The sequence below is a fragment of the Pleurodeles waltl genome, chromosome 6, assembly GCF_031143425.1.
Source record: "Pleurodeles waltl isolate 20211129_DDA chromosome 6, aPleWal1.hap1.20221129, whole genome shotgun sequence".
NCBI classification, from domain to species: Eukaryota; Metazoa; Chordata; class Amphibia; order Caudata; family Salamandridae; genus Pleurodeles; species Pleurodeles waltl.
Genome location: NC_090445.1, coordinates 831,860,339 through 831,881,485, shown reverse-complemented (window position 1 = coordinate 831,881,485; position 21,147 = coordinate 831,860,339). Strand labels below are relative to the sequence as shown.

Sequence of the window (21,147 nt, the reverse complement as noted above, 5' to 3'; positions counted from 1 at the left end):
TGTATGGGAACAACGGCTTCAAAGTGGCAGGAGACTCGTGTACAATCTTTGTTAAGACGTTTACCTTGATTTCCTCAATATGAGGAAGCAACTCTCGACAGCCTTCTTGACTACTGCACTGAAGGATGCAATCTCTGCAGAGGGTGGCTCCAAGGGCACTCTTAAGTCCACTGCTAGAGAGGTATTCAGATCACTCTTATTCTGCAGGACCAGGTGATCTGTAGCATCTGTTTTGTCTGGGGGCAGTAAACTGGCTTCCTCGCACCTGTCATAATTGTCACGTGGTATTACAATTGAATGAGGTCTGAATCTAACGCAAATACATCATCCAGTATTCTCTGGCCAATGGTCTGGTTCAGTATTCCTCCCCATATTAAGCCTCCCCTTCCACCAGTCTCTGTGCTTCCCTCGAGTGCTGCAATACGACCTTTGCCTTTAGCGTAGGCTCAGGACTCACGACATCAGTGGTGGAGGTGCAACTAACAGGGGTCTAGGATGTGGTTTGTAGCTAGCTATGGCTGCAGGAGAGGCCCTGGAAAGAACGCCCGTTGTCATCTGGAGAAGGAAGCCCGGCCAGCAGTTTCCCACTCCAAGCTCCTGTCAGTTACGTGAAGTACTAGGGTGCTGCAGAAGGAACCAAGGCACAACGAAAAGTCCTAACATGGTCTGTGTGTAAGCGATGACTTGTGCCAGATTGTTCAGGAAACTCCAGATACACTGGAGAAAGCACCATGATCAGAATCAGCACTTCTGTCAGAGTGATTTACACAATTTCTGGCTCTGAGGGAGCAGGAACCATTTGAGGTAGGGAGTGGCAAAGAGATACATATGAGAGGGAATGGTGTCTTGGTGTGGAGTCCTGCCTTTGCCAGAGCCACTTCTCATGATTCTTGACCTTTTATAAAAGGAGACGACTGACTTGGAGCGGGATCTGGAGTGCAAACATCACCTCACGTGTCCTTGTGGCCTTGGAATGCATGGGACAGCAGTGTTCACACAACCTGGGTTGTCCTTGGCCCACAGCACCACAAGTAGTCCTCATGGGGATCTGAAAAGGCAGATAACCGTGGCAGAAACAATGGGGCTCAAATCCAGACTTTTTAGTATGTGACATCCTGCCTAGCATTGCAAGAATATAATTTTATGAACTTTTTAGAAGAAATGTTCCAGAAAGAGCTGCTCTGCATCAACGTCGAAGTGTGTTTTTGTGTGTATGGGGCGGGGGGTACTGGTCTCAAGGCACCGGCTGGGTCTTTATGGCTCCAGTGACGCCATGTCAGGGCAGTATCCATGGTCAAGATGGAGCCAAAGCCACCCACCAGCACAAAATAGCAACTGCAAAATGTCTGAATGCAGTTTGGCACCTTGGGGTATTTAAAAGGTGAGGAGTCTGCAGGTAGAAGTATCCATCAGATATTCTCTGATAACAGTAAAAAAAAGTTTCAGCAGGTTTTTATAACCAAAGAAGGGTCATTTTTGGAAGCGAGTGTCTCTGGGTCTCTGGAGGGTTTAGTCATGGAGTCAGCTGGCACCACACTTCCCGAGTTGCTCTTTGAACATGATTTTCCCCAGGTCACTGTTTTCAGCAAAGAGCTTTCTATGGGTGGCAACTGCTACTGGGCTTGGAAAAATTATCCAGTGAAGACTTTTAGATTAAAAATCCCTACAGATAATATGAAATGGCGAAGAGCCGAGTTGGGTGCTGGGACTTCTTCACACACCAGGTGTGGTAGAATCTGAGGGATGGTGGCCTCTGTAGGAAGCGGAATTCAGTACAGTCACATTACTGGCTGGCGTTACAATCTTTTCAAATAAGATAAGAATGTTACTAAAGGGGCACTGTTTATAACCTTTTCAAAATGCAGTTATTTTAAGTCACCAGGGACTCTCAGCTCGACCATAGGCAATCATGCATGTGAAAACACGTAAGCTCAAATGCTGCTAAACAACGGTAAGGTTATTTTTTATGCCATTTAACGTGTATCCAATAAATGTGACAAATACGCAAAGGAAATAGAAAGCTTTTAATTTTGGCTCAAAATCATATAAAAAAAGACATAGAAAAGTGACTGTACGAAATAATATAAAAAATACAGTTTATATTCAAATTTCCATTCAAAAGCAAAAGTTTCAATTTCTTTTTTCAATTTTGTTACAGATAAATGTACAAAACCCAAATTGTTAAGACAATTTAATTTCTAGATTAACAAGGTAAGAAAATATAGAAATTCCACAGATATTTTTTAATTACAGTAAAAAACAACAGTGCATTCAGCCTTTTTTTTTACAATATCAACAAAAAATAAAAACTAGAATATTCAAAGTGGCATGTTAACTTGAGTCAATTACTCCTTAGTCAAATCATGCTTTTATAATTCCAGTCCTCAATACAACGTATGGAGTAATAAGAGTAGTGAGGAAATGAATGAAACAATTACCATATATCACAATTACTTATATATTCATCACCTGAGTATTTATTTTGAGAACTGGAATGAAGCAATAAAACAGTAGCAATGAGAACATCTATACTCGAAACACACCTTTGTAGGCATTAAACTATTTCCTTTCTCAACGCAAAACTTTTTTTTTTTTAAATAGGGGCAGCAGGAAATATTCCTGCTTAGTGACGTGTATGGTTCTACAGAAAAATATGCATTTGTCTCTTTCTGCAGCCGAGTTTAGGAATATTTTCTTTTAAAAACGTTTTGGAAAACAAATAAAGCATCCACTGTACTGTTCTGACCAATTAGAAAATGGCATTATACACCAGTACCTAATCGTCCAAAAACATGCAATGCTATATAAAAAAGTTCAACAGTAGTATTTAAAAATAACTACTGAGAGCCGCTGAAGGTTTTCTTGCCATATTTTCTCGCCTAAATATTCCACCAAAACGTAGCATCAATTGTCTGGTTTCATACATATATGCAAAGTGATAAAGTTAGAATTGGGGATTTTTCTGTAAAGAAGCAACAGCCACATATAAATCTTGTAAATTTCCAACGTAATTCTACCTGAGCAGCATGCAAGTTGCTGTGCATATGCCATTGTTCTTCCATGGTTTAAAGCGAGGAACAGAATGTAATCAGATAGCGTGTGCCTGAAGTTACTGTGTTCCACAAACAGTCCATAATGTTAGACGTACTGCACTTGCGGTGTACATAATCACACAGTGTCACTCATCCGGAGCAAAGGCCAGAAGATGGCATAAGGTTCAAGGCTTCCAGTGCAAAGGCAAGTGCACCAGGTAAACATGAGGCACGTGATACAAGTCTCTCTTTATAAATCTGAAGCTTTTAGGAGACAATCGTGTTTGAAAAGGATTCCTGCCTTTCCCTGGACGCCGACATGTCAGAACATTTCCCAGCTCTCTTGACTTCAAGACTGTAGACCTACAGCAATAAAACGTTCCCCTCAAAACTGGAGCTCTGCAAATTCAGTTAACGTAAGTGAACTCTAGGGCCCTCGTTAAGTGAAATCTCAGGTACTGGGCTTGCCTTTAAGTAAGGGGAGTACGGGAGAAAAGAAGCCTAAGTAGGCGAGTGGCAACGTTAATATTACTCTAAATGTCTTGTGTTTCTTGCCTTCCCTCACAGAACTTTGTGTCACACATGTGGCACTCTAAGCGCTCCACCATATAATTTAGAACATTCTACTACATTTGCAGGCCTTTTCACGGGTCTCTTGGGGGAAATGAGGAACACAATGCCGACACAGCGTCACTTCCGTTACTGCACATTTTTATCCACCATTACCGCTGGTGCTAACGTTTATGGATTTCTGTAAGCCAAGGGCACTGTGATGCATTATTACTACATCAAACGTGAATCCATCACTTGACTCTTACTACGTTTTCTGCAGCAGTCAGGTTACTACACATTTTTCACACAAAATCAGATTTCTGCTGAACTGTAAACGAGCACGCCAGTAGGGAACATGTACTCTGGGAAACCTAGCACTTCATTTTCACCTTTCCATTTCATGCACTCAGACAATACACGTTGCCGAATCATGCTTTTTATTGGAACGAGAAACAGATCAACATAATCTTATACCCACCTCTCCCTCCAAAGTTATGTTTGAGAAGTGGTAACTTTTCATCCTCACTGGACCCAAATATTTCCAGCATCATATCCGAGCAGTGAGAATTTTTTGACCCCATTGAACACAAATATTTTGACTATCATATGTGAGAAGAGGAAACCTTTCTTTACCGTTGAATCCAAATAATTTGAGCACCTTCTGTCACAACATTCACAAATAGGGAACTAGTCTTTGCAAATCGTCTCTTTCGCCTTCCATTCCTACAACAGCTCCATTATAATCATTTTTGCCAACAGCAGAATGTTGTGAAGTTGACAATAACAGGTGTAACCAGTGTCCTTCAGTGTATTGTCGGCCAGTAGATAAGCATCACTACTCTTCTCAAAGTGCTTCATCTTTTGAGAGATATTGAGTTCTGTGTTCATCTAGCATATGCATTACAGCAAAAGACCAGGAGTGGCACACAGGCCCGCCTCTACACGCCAGAAAACATTCAAAACCGGTGTTAATGAAACCATGCTAAACATGACGTGCATCTAAATTAGTGCAGCGACCTCCACTTAACCTTCTCTGTAGGCTTAGGAAGTACAACAAAAACCAACACAAGACAACAAAATACACTCATTTAAAATAAACAGCGTGGTATAATAATGGGAATAGTTAGACAAATAAAGTGACAAACATGCCAGGCAGCATTCCGATACAAGTATTTTTTTTTATGCACAATCATAACTGTATGTGAGCATGAAAACTAGGTGATTTAACAACTTATTGAGCACAGAGAACTGGCTTTGAATCTTTTAAATGAAGACCAACATCTTGAGCCTCATTCCTGCTTTGCCATCCTGATCTTCTCTATATAGATTTGGTATCCTGGGCAATTTCTTCAATTTCTTTCTTTAAAGGAAAAGGTTCAGCTAAATTTACAGCCTCGTCCATGTCTTTACTGTTTGGGGACTGGCATTCAAAAACCGGCTCCCAGTAATCGTGCAGCTTTCCCTGAAAAGCATAAAAAAACATCTTTACAGCAAACATTTGAGTGACAAAATATTCTTATACAGCTTGAAAAAAGAAGGAAACATAGGCATCATGCAAAAGCAGCCACTCTTTGGTACACTGCATTCTTGGGATGATTGGATCAGTCTCCTTACACCTGCGCCCATCTTCATCCAAATTTCAGGTTGGTGGAACAGACTGGCCAGCGAGGAACAAGCTTGAAGGTGATGACCAAGCGAACCAAGTACTGCTTGTATTCAAATCGATTGACAAGAAGCAAATTTGACGTTACCTTTAAACCATCATGAGAAGATCTTCCTGGAACTCTGCTGCAGTGAATGATTTCGTAAAGCTTTTGTAAAAGAGTTTAATATACGTGTACTGCATAGCTAAAGCATAATTTCTATCTTGGAGTTTTCAAACTATAGATATGTATTTTAAATACATGATTTAGAAATTAATATTCCGATTAAGGAAGGGAAAAAGGAGGCAAGTTCTTTTCGCAGCCAATACTGCCAGGATAAAACATGGTTCTTAAATTTGGATTTCACCACTATGGCTTTCCCAGAGGGAGAATGTTGAGGGAAGAGAATTCAAAGAAAATATCCATGATTGAGATTAGGAATGCAGGCAACTATCACTTTTCCATTATTAGATAATTTGAGACATTCTGAAACAAGTTACTTACCTTCAGTAATGCCTTATCTGCTAGATACTATCTAGCCGCAGATTCCTTATCTTATAATTATCCCTAGCCATCAGACTGGATCCAGGAATTTTTCCTTAGCAGTGCCCCTGCGCATTGCAGGTAACATCATTCGGCTCTGCAAGGCATCGTCCACTCTGAAAGGGACTTGTGCTGTTCCTATATGAGGGCCTTCCCAGTGTGCTGTCGTCAGTTTCTTTTCAAGACTTTCCAAGCCAAAAGTGCGAAGCCATGAAGAGTACTGACCACCGGTGTGTGAAACTAGGGCCCTGAATCTGAAATTCAGTTTGCAGAGCAGGGCGGATACCTTACAATAGCTACCCAAGCAATACCTCTCTGGAAGATGGTCAGCTAAACTATTTCACATTAGAAAGACCTGCAGGACTGAAAGGGCAAAGTGTCCATCCCAATGGACCTGACTGTCAAGCCAGTAGTGCTTGATAAACGTGTGCAGAGATGCCACTTTTCTGCCTGGCAGATGTCCAGGAATGAGACTTCACTTGCTAATGCAGTGGTCGCAGCCTTGGCTCTGCATTCAAACCCTTCAAGTGGTTGCTTCTTGAACAGTGCGTAGCAGATTCTGATACAAAGCACGATCCATCAAGAGATGGTTCATTTCTGTAACGCCTTCCCTTTCTGGGCTCCGACATACCACACGCAGAGCTGTTCGTCCACCCAGAAGACTTTTGTGCCATCAAGGTAAAACAACAAAGCTCTTTTTAGGTCTAGCTGGTGGAGTCACTTCTCTTCCTTAGAGGGATGAGGTGGAGCGTGAAAGGTAGGCAGGGTGATGGTCCGGCCTACATGAAAGGGAGTGACCACTTTTGGAAGGAATGAAGCTCTAGTGAGAAGGATCAGCTTGTCTGGGAAGCTGTTGAGGTACGGAGGCTTAGATGAGAAAGCCTAGAGCTCACTGATCCTCCAGGCAGATGTTATTGCCAATTGAAAGGCTGTCTCAATGGTAAGGTGCCTGCTAGGAGAGGTGCAGAGTGGCTTGACAGGAGGGCACGTCAAATGTCAGAACTAAATTTAGGTCTCACTGAGGCATGATGAAGGAGACCTTTCAGAAACCTATGTACAGTAGGGGACTTGTAAAGGGATAGCTGATCGGGCAACCACAGGAATGCCAATATGACAGAAAGGTAGCCTTTTATGGAGCCCAAAGCAGAGCCCAGCTTGGCTAGAAAATGAATTAACAGAAGGACCTCAGAAAGGGAAGCAGAAAGTGGGTTATCTTATTTTTCTGCAAACCATGCCACAAAGTGACTCCAACAGAGCATACCTATACCATTATAGTGGAGTGATACCCAGCTATTAAGATGACATTACAGACTTTGGGCGGAAAGTTAAAATCTGCCAACTGCTGCCGCTCAATCTCATGCATGAAGGCAAAGCATTGACAGGTTCGGGTGGAGAACCTTTCCTTGCTGCTGCAACAGAAGATCCTCCTTAAGAGGCAACATGATCAGAGGACCGTTGGTCATGCTCAACAGCTTGGGACAGCAGACTATCCAACCCCCATCTGGAGCCACAAGGGTGACTTGGGCCTGGTCAGTCCTGATTTTCTTGAAAACTCTGTGCAGGAGTGGTATGGGCAGAGAGATATATATGAGGGTCGTGTTTCACTTGTGATGAAGAGTTTTTGAGCAAAATCTGCCTCCAACATGCAGAACTGCTGACATTGTGCATTCTTGGCAGTGGCAAACAGATCTAACCAAGGTTCTCCCCACTGCTGAAAGAGACCTTGCCCACCTCCGGATGGAGATGACATTTGTGATCCGCTAGGCATCGTTGGCGGAGTTTGTCCGCTCTAGTGTTCAAAGATCCTGCCATATGTTGAACCACCAGGGAAGTGCCCTGAGGTTCCAGACAGGTCTGGAGATGTAGGGTCTTTTGACAGAGTCCACAACCCCATCCCACCCTGTTTGTTACAGTACCACATGGCAGTAGTGTTGTTCATGAAAACCTGCATTAGCCTTGCCTTGACAGAGGGTAGAAAGGCTTTTAATGCCAGTCAGATCTCCTGGAGTTCTAACAGGTTGATGCAGAGTCCAGATTGCACCAGAGTCCACTGAGCTCCACCTCTCCCAGATGGACGCCCCAGCCCAGGAGTGATGCATCTCCCACTAATATCAGATCGGGGTGGGGAAGGGAGAGAGGTCTGCTTCAGACCCAATCGCCATTCATGAACTATCACTGCAGACCTTTTCCAGTGCCTCCCAAGAACTGGAACATTTTGGAGGGATTCCCCTGATGCTGCACCCACTGGAACTTCAGATCCCACTGCACAGCCCACAAACTGGAATGGCATGGCAAAAAAAAAACTGATGGATTAAACCCAGATCTGTGACTGGAAGTGAATGTTTGATTTGTTCTGCATTCCGTCCATCATCTGTTTTTGCATTTGTCGCCCCAAGTGGGAAGGGTGCCCAGACGTGGGTCCCGTGCTTGTAATACTATCAAATTCAAGCTAGCCTGGCTGATGAAGGGTGATACCCTGAAACCGTCACAAGTCGCCGATTATAAGAAATTAGAGACAGGGGTCTAATGCAAGGGTTGCAGAATCCCATGTATTTCAAGTGTATTTTTTTTAACTCCTTGTACCAATTTAGCTCCTTGAAAAATTAAGCTCTGATAATGGTTGATTAATGGTCATTAAGATCTACATAGGGGAGAGAAGAATCCACCGAGTGGCTGAACTGTACAATGTGCAACCAAGGACACCCAGATTTGAATCCCAGCTTTTCCACTTGACCAAATTGTAGATTCTAAGCAACTATATTACTTGACTGTGCCTCCTTTTACTTGATAAACACATTTGGAAGCATAGTAAATTAATTCACTTCAGATCATGTGCTATATCTACAAATAAACTAGTTAATAATAATACAAATAATATTGATCATATATAGGGAAAGAGAAAACGGATTTCTCTGGTATCATTACCACAGCAGAGGTGGGGTAAAAACTGCATCTAACAAACTACCACTTCTGATAAGGGTCGTTTAGTGCAGGGATAAGGAACACACGCCCCATAAGTTGAAGAACTACACTTTTTTCATCTTAATGAGTCCATCATATTTTTACACAACAAACACATTTTTTTACCTTTGGTAATGTGCTGTTGAATACTCTATCTAATCTTTGACTTCTCATCCTATAATACTCCACAAGCACCAGACTGGATCCAGAAAACATTTCATCAGTAGTGCTCCTTGTGTGACGACCATCCCTGTGCGCTCAGGTCAGCTTTGCTTTCTCCTTTTTGCACATTTCGGACATGTAGAGTGAACCATTGTTGGTACCAGTTTGCAGAATACTAACTTGGGACCTTTTCAGAAGTTAAAAGAGGCAACTTCATATAACAGAGAAGTGGAATGAAAGGTCAGGAATAAGCTGTTAGAGTATCTGCATCCACCAGAAAGAGGATTACCAAAGGTAAGTAACTTTTTCTTTTGATATATGGTTATAACTGCAGATTCCTCAGCTTCAGAATAGAAATCAAAGTACTAACCGCCCAGGTGGAGGGTCTGTGGAGTGGACTCAAATGAACGAAATTCCAACAGGAATAAGCATGCAAAGTGCCCCTCCTGACAGACCTAGCTGTCAAAGCAGTAGTGCTTTGTGACTGTGTGCACTGATGTCAACATCACAAACTGGCAGATGTTAAGGTCAGGCAGTCCACAAGTGAACACATCAGAAGCTGCCTTAGCTTTGGTAGAATTGGTTCTCAGACCATCAAGGGGCTTTTTCTTGTCAACTGTGTCGCTGATCTTGATGCAGACAACTATCCACCTTGACAGGGTCCCTTTCTGCACTGCTTTCCCTTTCTTTGCCCTGTAGAAGCCCAGAAAAAGCTGATCGTCCTCATGGTGCTCCTTGGAAAGATCAATATAAGAGCTCAAAACCCTTTTGGAGTCAAACCAATATAGCCTCTCTTCATCTTCCCAAGGGTTGGCAGCAAAAAAGAATGCTTCGCAGAGTGATGGATTGCCAAATGAAGAAGGAAGTCACAAGTATTGGCAAGAAGAAAATGAGTTACTTACCTGTAACTGTGGTTCTCCAGTATTGGTATCTTTCATAGATTCACATGCTTGAATCATTCCCCGTCGTCGAAGTGGGAGTCCCACGGTACATAGAAAGCAATAAATAGAGAAAAACTTTTTTTTTTTTTTTTTTTTTCATTGAAGTCAATAGGAAAAAACACATTCAATTGTAGAACTATCAGCCTCTTTAGAAAGAGCCCAAACTTCAACCAATCAGGCGTGACCACCCCTTTAGAACCCTCAGCACAGAGGCTCAGTCTGTCAGATTTCTCCGCATTAGAGAATACAGGAAAAAATCCAAGAAGGTGAGCCTCTCTGGGGAGGAGGGTGGGTCGCATGTGAATCTATGAAAGATACCAATACTGGAGAACCACAGTTACAGGTAAGTAGCTCATTTTCTTCTCCAGTATTGGGGTATCTTTCATAGATTCACATGCTTGAATCAGAATAGCCATCAGTAATAACAAAATGTTACTTCTTGTAGCACCAATAGCATGCATAATTATAATGCATGTTGTCTGAATCTATATAAGCAATTAACATCTGCAAATTAAGTGCTAACCATATTAACTACATATAGTATCCATCTATATATATATAAAAACCCCGATATATAAATATACACATATATATATATATATATATAGGTATATATATATATATATATATATATACCTATATATATATATACCTACACATACACCTCTATCTATATAAAAACATATGTATCCATAGCTACACATATGCAACTATATACTTTAAATTATACTTCAAACAATACCCAGAGGACGGAGGGTAGAGATTATAGGCTCACCTTATGTGAACAAATTGCGCAAAACTGCTTGTCCAACCGCAGCATCCACCTTGTCAGTAGCTTCCAGGCAGTAATGCTGGGTGAAAGTATGAGCACGTGTCCATGTTGCCGCCCTGCAGATCTGGTTCAGAGGGATTCCAGCGAACAGAGCTGTGGAAGTGGATACCGCTCTAGTGGAATGCGCTCGGACATTGGATGATAATGGCTTCCCCGCCAACTGGTGGGTCAACTGAATGGCGGAAGAGATCCAGCGCGCTATAGTTTGTTTAGTAACTGCGTTACCGTGATTGATCTTTCCATAGCTGATAAATAATTGTTCAGATTTACGGAAACCACTTGTCCTTTCTATATAGAACTTTAAACAGCGCTTAATGTCTAAAGAATGCAGAGCTCGTTCCGCTGCCGTTTGAGGATTTGGAAAAAATGTTCTTAGAACTACTGGTTCGTTTAAGTGAAAAGATGATGGAACTTTAGGTATAAACTTTGGATTTGTTCTCAAAATGACCACCTCTGGCTTGAATTGAAGGAAAGGTGGAGAAATTGTGAAGGCCTGGATATCGCTGACTCTCCTTGCCGATGTCAAGGCTAAAAGAAGGGCCGTTTTAAAAGAAACGAACTTTAGATCCACTCTATGAATAGGCTCGAACGGATGTTTCATTAATTGGGAGAGTACAATGTTCAAATGCCATTGTGGTGCAGGACGATGAATTGGTGGAAACTTTCTAAATAAACCTTTAAGAAATTGTTTTATTATTCTGGAGGACCATAGTGAAGGTGACTGAGACGTTCGTCGGAAACGTGATATGGCAGTCAGATGCACCTTAATCGATGAATGTGAAAGACCGGATTTAGCCAAATGCAATAAATATGGCAAAATTTGTTCAGGAGATGATGTTAGAGGATGGATGTTGGAAGCTGCGCACCACAAGCAAAACCTCTTCCACTTGAACTTGTATGTGCGATTTGTAGACTGAGCTCTGGCACAGGCAAGCACCTCTCTGCAATCCGGAGGAATATTTAATCTATCGAATTCATAGAATTCAGGAGCCAGGCTGATAAACGAAGAGATGTCGGGTTGGGATGACGAACCTGACCCTGGCTCATTGTCAACAGATCCGGTATTGCCTTCAGCCGAATGTGAGGTTGTTCCGATAGCAATAGAAGTTCTGTGAACCAGAACTGGCGTGGCCACCTGGGAGCGATTAGAAGAATCCTGCATTGTTCCCTCTTCATCTTTAGCAGAAGCCTCGGGATGAGTGGCAGCGGGGGAAAAACGTATGCATAAATCCCTGACCATCTGATCAAAAACGCATTCCCCTTCGAACCCCTCTGCGGACGCCAGCTTGCGAAGTGTCGGCATTTCTTGTTGTCTCTGGTCGCGAACAGATCTAGAGTGGGTTTGCCCCAACGACGAAAGAGACTGTCGAGAACCGATTGATTGAGTTCCCACTCGTGGCAGCTGGTTCGATTCCTGCTCAAGGCATCTGCCCAGGTGTTGGTGATCCCTGGGAGATGTTCTGCTCGGATGGAGATTCGATGCTGAATCACCCAATGCCACAGCTTTTGCGCCTCCAGAGATAATGCTCGAGATCTTGTGCCTTCCTGCTTGTTGATATAATGCATGACCGTGGTGTTGTCCGTCCTTATCAAAACTGAAGAGCCTCTGATGTTCGTGAGGAAGGATTTGAGTGCCAAAGCCACCGCTCTTAACTCTAATACATTTATGTGGAGAGTTGATTCTTGAGTGGACCATTTTCCCCTCACGGAAAGATTCTGTAAATGAGCACCCCATCCCTCCAGGGATGCGTCTGTTGTTACTATGTGCATGGTCCTGTCCTTTAGAAATGACAGTCCGTCTGAGACTAGGGGAGTTTCCTTCCACCACCTGAAAGCCTGTTTCGCTGAAGGGGTTATTTGTACTACCTCGTCGAAAGAGCCTTCTGTCTGTTTCCATTGGTTGTCTAGTTGTTGTTGAAGAGTCCTCATGTGCAGACGACAGTTCCTTATCAACGGAATGCAAGACGATAGTATCCCTAGAAAAGACTTGTAAGTCCGCACTGAAACGGACCTTCTTTTGCTGAGCCGTGCTGCTAAGTTTCGAAGTTTCTTTCTTCTGTCCTGCGAAGCAAAGGCTTTCGCTTGCAGTGTCTCTAAGATGGCTCCTAGAAACGTGATGTTCTGAGTGGGTTCTAGGTGAGACTTGGGGTAATTGACTGTCAAACCCAAAGCTCCGAAAAGGGAAAGACATGTCTTCGTGTCTCTGGCAGCCTTCGACGCTGTACGTGCCTTTATTAGCCAGTCGTCTAGGTACGGGAACACCTGTACCCCTAATTGTCTGAGGTGGGCTGCCACTGGCGCCAAAACCTTGGTGAACACTCTTGGAGCCGACCTGAGGCCAAAAGGAAGCACTCTGAACTGGTAATGAATGCCTGCGACCCTGAACCGCAAGAATTTCCGATGATTGGGGTGAATTGGAATGTGGAAATATGCATCCTGAAGATCTAACGATGTCATAAAATCCCCTCGGTTGAGCAGGCTCAGAACGTCTTGAAGAGAGATCATGCGAAAAGATTGCTTCTTGAGGTATTTGTTGAGCGAACGAAGATCTAGAATAGGCCTCCAGTCTCCGGTCTTCTTCCTGATAAGGAAAAAACGGGAGTAAAAACCTGTTCCCCTCTGGCTTCTTGGCACGATCTCTATTGCTCCCTTGCTCATTAAGATAGCAATCTGTTCCATAAGCTCGTTGAGATGGGCTGGCGGGGGGCCTTTTGGTGGTACTTGAGGGGGAGGTTGGTTGAATTCTAGTGTATGCCCCCAATTGATAATATCTAAAACCCATTTGTCTGTTGTTATTCTGGACCATTGGTGTAGAAATTCGGAAATTGTGCCCCCTATAAGAGTGTTGATATAGGGGCTGGGTGCAGACACTTGATGAGGGTCACTGCTTTCTTGCTGTTTCTTTGGCTCTGAAAGCAGACTTTCCTCTCGTTTGTTGTCTGAAGCGAGCTGATGATTGCTGACGAAAGGAATGCGGCTGTTGCTGTCCGTAGGTTTGAGCGAAATTGCCCTTGGTAAGAGGAGTAAGGTCGATATTGTTGAAAGCCTCCTCTATGTGAAAGGGTTCCTCTCCCTCTCGCTCCCCGAAAAGGTTGCCTTTTGTACTGAAGCGTTGCAAGTGATCTGGCTGTTTCAGTGCCTGCCTTAATAGACTGCAATGCCTCGTCGACATGTTTGCCATACAAAAGCTCGCCATCATACGGCATGTCCAGAACCTTCAATTGAACTTCAGGCCTAAAAGAGGTAGCCTTTAGCCACCCTTGGCGTCTGAGCACAGCCGCCCCGGCCAATTGTCGAAATCCTGTGGAGGAAACATCAATGGCAGAGTCTATGATTTCAGCCGAAATCTTTTCTCCTTCTTGCATAATTCTGCGTGCTTCTGCTCTACTGATCTCAGGTAACATATCAATGAATTGTGACATGTCAGACCACATCTGGCGATCGTATCTCCCAAGTATTGCTAGAGAGGTAGCCGCTCTAACCGTGGTGGCAGCCATAGTTGAATTTTTTTTGCCTATGGAGTCCTAACGACGTCCTTCCTTGTCTGGGGAGGCAGTCAGAGAAGCCGACGGATTCCTGGACCTCCTCTGAGCTGCTTGTGAAATAACCGAATCCGGCTTAGGATGGCTGATCAAACATGCTGGGGAGTTGTCTGGTGCCTTATATTTTTTCTCTAGTCTGGGCAAGACTGCAGGAATGGAGGACGGAGTCTACATGACTTTTAGGCCCTCTTCCCAGATGAAATCGACAATGGGAATGGCCCTTACCGATTTCCTAGTGTCTTCTTTAAAATCATAAAGAAAGCAGTCTGATTGTTTTGACGTAATCGGTAGCTGGAACCTTTTTGCAGCTCTTTCCATGACACTATGGAAACCCCCAATGTCCTGCGGTGGAGAGTCCACTGGCGGTGGTGTAGACGGAGATGGAGTCTGGATCTGATACTCATCCCACTCCGGTATGAGAGAATCTGAGTCCTGTATCTCCCCTTCCTCCTGTTCCTCCTCGGATGACGGTGACGCAATACCCTGAACCGATGGAGGTGCTGTGGTATGGTCCAGAAATTCTGAAGGCCTAGCCGGAGTGGACACAGGTGTCTGTGGAAGTTGTACCGGTGTAGAAGAACCAGGCGGGGGAAACCTCGCATAGTAGTCCTGCATCATTTGTTGAAGGTTGTTAATCAACGAGACCGGCATCTGTACTGTCTGTTCTTGTTGTTGGAAATGCCCTTGATCCTGCTGGTCCGGAAAAGGCTGAAGATCCTCCTCTTCATCTTCCTCTTGGCACTTTATACGTAGTTCGGATGGACTACGCGCTACCGGAAAAAATCCGTCATCAGAGTAACCATCGCCGTCATCCTCATCATCAGCAAAAAGATGCTGCGGAGGAACTGGTGCAACCTTGCTGGGCGATGTATGTGATGGCAGCAATAAAAACGACTTGCTCTGCACAGGTAAAATCCTTTGCGGTAGGTAAGGAGATGTTCCAGAGTGAGGATAATGAGTCGTCGACGGAGCATTCGTCGATGATGTCCTCGTCGACGGTGCAGGCGTCGACGGAGCAGGCGTCGACGGGGCTGTCGGTGTAGTTGGTGTCGGTGATACCAGTGTCGACGAAGGTCTCGTCGACGAAGTCAATGTCACTACGCCACCCGTCGACGGGGTTGTCGTCGACGGAGTTGTCGTTGTCAGGTGCGTCGATGGAATATTCGTCGGCGAAGCCGACGGCGACCTTCTGAATTTCTTCGTCGACGGCAAAGATTTTAGCTTTTTACCCGTCGACGGCTTCTTTGTGATCTTCAAAGTGTGCGACGACGACGGACCATACTTTAGACTCACTGATGTTATCGTCGTAGATGACAGCGGAGACGAAGTTACTATCATCGGTGATGGAGGAGCTGTAAACGTAGCCGTCACTGTAGTCGTCGTCACAGGGAGACCTGTCGTTGACAGAGCGCTCGTCGACGGTGTCGATTTTTTGGACGTCGACGGAGGCAGTGAGCTTGAAGGCTTTTTAAGCTTCTTTGAAGAAGAAGCAGGTGTGGATGGCTCTGAGTGAACCCTGCCACATGCTACCTTGGATGTTGAAGGAAGATCCCCCGTGTCCTTAAAAACATGCAGCTTCTTGGCTGACTTACTGCTTGTAGGGGATAAGCTCTCCACAGACCTCTTCCTTTTCTTTGAGGTCACTGAAGTGTCACTCTCCTCTTCAGAAAGAGCTTCTCTTGCCTTCTTTTTCTGGAGCCAAAGTAGGAGCCTGGCTTCTCTGTCCCTCAGAGTCTTGTTAGGAAAGGTCCTGCAGATCTTACAGTCCTTGACCTTATGCTCTGGATGTAAGCAATAGATACATTCTTTGTGAGGATCCTCACAGTGAAGTCTCAATTTGCCACAGGTCCCACAAGGTCTAAAAAGACCTTTTCTTGTAGACATGATGGAAAAAGTCTTGTAGAAAAAAGCCAAGTGAAAATTTCTAAAGATTTCTCTTGAAGAGATAGAAAACTGAGCAAAGCTCAGGGAGACTCCCTTACACACGACGTGCAGTAGAAAATCTGACAGACTGAGCCTCTGTGCTGAGGGTTCTAAAGGGGTGGTCACGCCTGATTGGTTGAAGTTTGGGCTCTTTCTAAAGAGGCTGATAGTTCTACAATTGAATGTGTTTTTTCCTATTGACTTCAATGAAAGAAAAAAAAAAAAAAAAGGTTTTTCTCTATTTATTGCTTTCTATGTACCGTGGGACTCCCACTTCGACGACGGGGAATGATTCAAGCATGTGAATCTATGAAAGATACCCCAATACTGGAGAATGCAGCTTAATTCTGCAGCATGGACTGCTCTGAGAAAAAGGTAGTGTAGGGTGATTCACCAAAAGGTTCTGAAGGTCACTCATGCGATAAGCCAACATAATCGTAATGAGGAACAGAGTCTTTAAAGACACAAGATGCAGTGAGCAGCAATGTATCAGCTTGAGTAGTATACCATCAGAAATGTCAAGAGCAAATAAAGTTCCCACTATGGCATCACAACAGCTTTGGAGGGAACGTATGTCAAACCTTTAATAAATCTGATCACAACAGGTGATTTAAACAAGAACGGTTGGTCTGTTAAACGCAGAATGACCGAAAGTGCAGACAAGTAATCTTCAATAGTGCATACTGGCCACTGTAAGGCCTGGTTGGGCCAAAGATGAAACAAAAAAACAGATGTCTGAGAGCTTTGCTTGTAAGGGATCAATCTTGCCGAAGGTTTGTCCGAGTACCTGGCCTAAATGGACTTTGTCTAAGGACACTGGTGGGAAGGATGGCATCCACCGAGCCACTCAATTGCCTCGCATGTAGGTGTGTATTGTACAAATTCGGGTGGAGAACTCTGCCCTATTGCTGCAACAGAAGAACCTTGTGAAGAGGTAGTCTGATTGGAGGACTGATAGCATGCCAGTAAGTGTTGGGTAATACATTTTCCCGCCCTAATCCATAGCCATCATGGTGACTTAGACCCAGTCATTCTTGATCTTTTTCAGAACTCTGGGCAGGAGAGGCGACGGCAGGAAGGCAACGAGGAGTTCCATTTTGATATTACAGCCGTAATGAAATACAAGTTACTTGCCTTCGGTAGTGAAATATCTGGTAGAGACATATTTTAGTTGCAGATTCCTTACCTGAGAATTTCCCCCAGGCGTCAGACTGGATCTGGAGATTTTCTTCGATCATTACCCTTGCGCATCGGTAGGTGGCGTCGGTCGACTCCACGGACGTCATAGTCGCCGTGATGACGTCGGGAGTAGTATATAGACGCTGCCTTTGCGCAGTGACGTCAGTTTCTTTTAATGACTTTCCACGCCAAAGCGCAGAGCCGCTAAGAACACTGAGATTGGTGCACCAGAGCTAAGGACATGAAAGGTGAATCCCTATCCCTAGAAATCAGTTTGCAAGTGGGGAGGATGGGTGGGCGGTAAGGAATCTGAAACTAGAATATGTCTCTACCAGATATGTAGTTACTGAAGGTAAGTAACTTGTACATCTGATAGAGACTTCTAGTTGCAGATTCCTTACCTTAGAATAGATACCCAAGCAATGCCATCCTCGGTGGTGGGCTGCGAACCAAGATCATACTAGGAGGTCCTGCAGGACCGAACAACCAAAGTAGGCATCCCGACGGACCGACTGTCCAGGTAGTAGTGCTTAGCAAACGTTTGCAGGGATGCCCACGTAGCTGCCTGGTAGATATCCAGGTCAGGAACTCCGCGTACTAACGCAGTATAAGCAGCAGTTGCTCTAGTGGAATGAGCACGCAAGTTCTCGGAGGTTGCTTCTTGGCCAAAGCGCAGCACATTTTGATGCGAAGAAGCACCCATCGAGAGATGGTACGCTTTTGCATCACCTTCCCTTTTTTCGCACCCACATACCCGACAGAGTTGATCGCCCACCCAGAAATCTTTAATACGTTTAAGATAGAACGCCAACGCTCTTTTTGGGTTCCCAACGGTGGAGTCTCTCCTCCTCATGAGAAGGATGTGGGGGTGCGTAGAAAGTAGGCAGGGTGATGTACTGGCCTACATGAAAAGGCGTAACCACCTTTGGAAGGAAGGAAGCCTTAATGCGCAACACCACTTTGTCAGGGTGCACAGACAAGTATAGAGATTTAGACGAAAGGACTTGAAGCTCACTCACCCTGCGAGCAGAGGTGATGGCAACAAGAAAGACAGTTTTGAAGCTGAGGAGCCGCAAGGGACAATTGTGCATCGGCTCAAAGGGAGTATACATTAAATAAGTAAGGACAAGATTGAGGTCCCACTGAGCATGATAAATGGAGTGGGAGGAAATAAATGGGTGAGGCCTTTTAGGAATCTACTCACAATAGGAGATTTAAAAAGTGAGGGCTGTTCAGGTAACCTGAAGAAGGCTGAAATGGCAGATAAATACCCTTTAAGGGTGCCCAAAGCAGAGCCCTTCTGGCCCAACAAAAGAATAAACAGAAGAACCTTTGATAGAGGGGCAGAGAGGGGAATCAATAGATTTGTTCGTGCATCATACCATAAATTTATTTCAACAACAGGCGTATACAGTTTTGGTGGAGGGACACCTGGCTGCCAAGATAACATTGCAGACTTCGGGTGGAAGATCAAAAGTCGTCTAATGTCGCCGCTCAATCTCCACGCATGAAGGCAGAGGTTGGACAGGTTTGGGTGAAGAACCGTCCCCTGTTGCTGCGACAGAAGATCCGCCCGAAGAGGCAGTCCGAGTGGAGGATCAATGGACATGCCTAATAGCTCTGGATACCAGACTCTCTGTGCCCAGTCCGGAGCCACTAAGATGACTTGGGCCCGGTTGTTCCTGATCTTCCTGAGAACTCTGGGCAGAAGTGGTATATGCATAAAGGAGGCCGGACTTCCACTCGAGACGAAAAGCGTCTTTGAGTAAGTGTCGCCTTGAAAACTCCAACGCAAAAACCAGCTGACATTGCGCGTTCTCTGCGGAGGCAAACAGATCTAGCCAAGGCTCTCCCCACTGCTGAAAGAGGCCTTGCGCCACCTCCGGATGGAGACGCCATTTGTGATTGGCTGTGCATCGACAGTTGAGTTCCTCCGCTCTGGCGCTGAGAGAACCCACCAGATGTTGAACCATCAGAGTAATGCCCTGATGTTCCAGCCATGTCCAGAGGCACAGTGCCTCCTGACAAAGGGTCCCGGACCCTACTCTGCCCTGTTTGTTGCAGTACCACATGGCGGTAGTATTGTCTGTGAACACCTGAACTACTTTCCCTTTGAGAGAGGGAAGAAATGCTTTCAACGCAAGCGTGATCGCCCGGAGCTCCAGAAGATTGATATGGAGCCCAGACTCTGCCAGAGACCAGAGGCCTCTGATCTACGCCTCTCCCATGTGGCCGTCCCAACCCAGAAGTGACACATCTGTCACTATAGATAGTTCTGGTTGGGGAAGTGAGAGGGATCTGCAGTGGACCCAATGCGGATTCGAAAGACACCAAGCCTTTCGCAGTCCCCTCCGAGATCTGGACCATGTTGGAGAGATTCCCCTGATGCTGCACCCACTGGAACTTCAAGTCCCACTGCAGAGCCCACATATGCCATCTGGCATGTGTTACTAGCAGGATGCAGGAGGCCATGAAGCCCAGTAGCCTCAGAGTCAGTCTCACCGAAACCCAAGACCGGGGCTGAAAGATCAGAATCATAGCCTGAATGTCTTGGACTTTCTTTTCAGGAGGATAAGCCCGAAACCTCACTGTGTCCAGAACAGCTCAGATGAAGGGGAGCTTCTGAGAGGGAGTCAGGTGTGACTTCAGCACGTTTATAGTGAACCCCAGCATGTGCTGGAGGTTTGCCGTAGTCTGAAGGTGGGAGATGACTTTCTGGGGCCAGTCGTCGAGGTAGGGGAAGATTGAAATCCCTAACCTGTGCAGATGAGCTTCAACCACCGCCATCACTTTCGTGAACACTCGAGGGGCGCTGGTAAGGTCGAAGGGGAGCACGGTAAACTGAAAGTGCTCTTGACCTACCACAAATTGTAGGTAACGTCTGTGGGCAGACAGGATGGGGATGTGGAAATAAGCGTCCTGTAAGTCCAATGCTACCATCCAGTCTCTTGGGTCCAAGGCATACAGAACCTGAGCCAGAGTGAGCATTTTGAATTTCTCCTTGTTGAGGAAGTAGTTCAGGTCCCGGAGGTCTAGGATAGGACATAAGCCCTTGTCCTTTTTTGGCTCCAGAAAGTAGCGGGATAACAACCACAACTTACTTTGGGCACAGGGACCTTCTCTACAGCTCCCTTGGCTAAGAGAGCTGCAACTTCCTGGCGGAGAAGTGCCAAATGATCCTCTGGAAGGTGACTGAAGGATGGAGGCATGGCTGGTGGAGCAGATTCGAAAGGGAGAGAGTAGCCCTTTCGAACGATCTGCAAAACCCACCTGTCCGTAGTGATGGATTCCCAGTGGGGCAGGTGATGGTGAATCCTGCCGCCAACTGGATGGAAGTGAGGGGACGGACTAGAGGGGTTTGGAGGCTTCAGCGGGAGCAGGGGTGGACTGGGCAGACCTCTGGTTCTATGTCCCACGCCCACGCAGAGGCTGGACACCATGGGACGCGACAGGGAGCCCATTCCGTGGCCACGAAAGGGGCGAAAAGCAGACTGTGGGGGGCGAGGGGCACAAGAAAGACCAAGGGACCAAGCCGTAGCCTGGGAATCCTTGAATCTCTCCAAGGTCGAGTCCGCCTTGTCTCCAAAGAGACGGGAGCCATCAAAGGGCATGTCCATGAGGGACTGTTGGCATGTGTCACCAGCAGGATGCAGGAGGCCATGAGGCCCAGCAGCCAGAGAGTCATTCTCACTGAAATCCAGGATAGAGGCTGAAACATCAGTATCATATCCAGAATATCCTGGACTCGCCGCTTAGGAGAATAAGCCTGAGACAGTACTGTGACCCGACAGCTCCTAAGAAAGGGAGTGTCTAAAAAAGGAGTCAGGTGTCACTTCG

The 21,147-nt window shown here is 45.3% G+C and overlaps 1 protein-coding gene across 1 annotated transcript in view; it reads right to left on the bottom strand.

Moving 5' to 3' along the window:
* Positions 1-2,005: 2,005 nt before the first annotated feature.
* Positions 2,006-21,147, bottom strand: part of SLF2 (SMC5-SMC6 complex localization factor 2) — a 393,983-nt gene continuing 374,841 nt past the window's right edge. Inside the window, exon 20 of the mRNA XM_069239517.1 lies at positions 2,006-5,046. Within this exon, the coding sequence (XP_069095618.1) occupies positions 4,903-5,046 (144 nt within the window). The 3' untranslated portion in view covers positions 2,006-4,902. The remainder of the gene's footprint in view (positions 5,047-21,147) is intronic.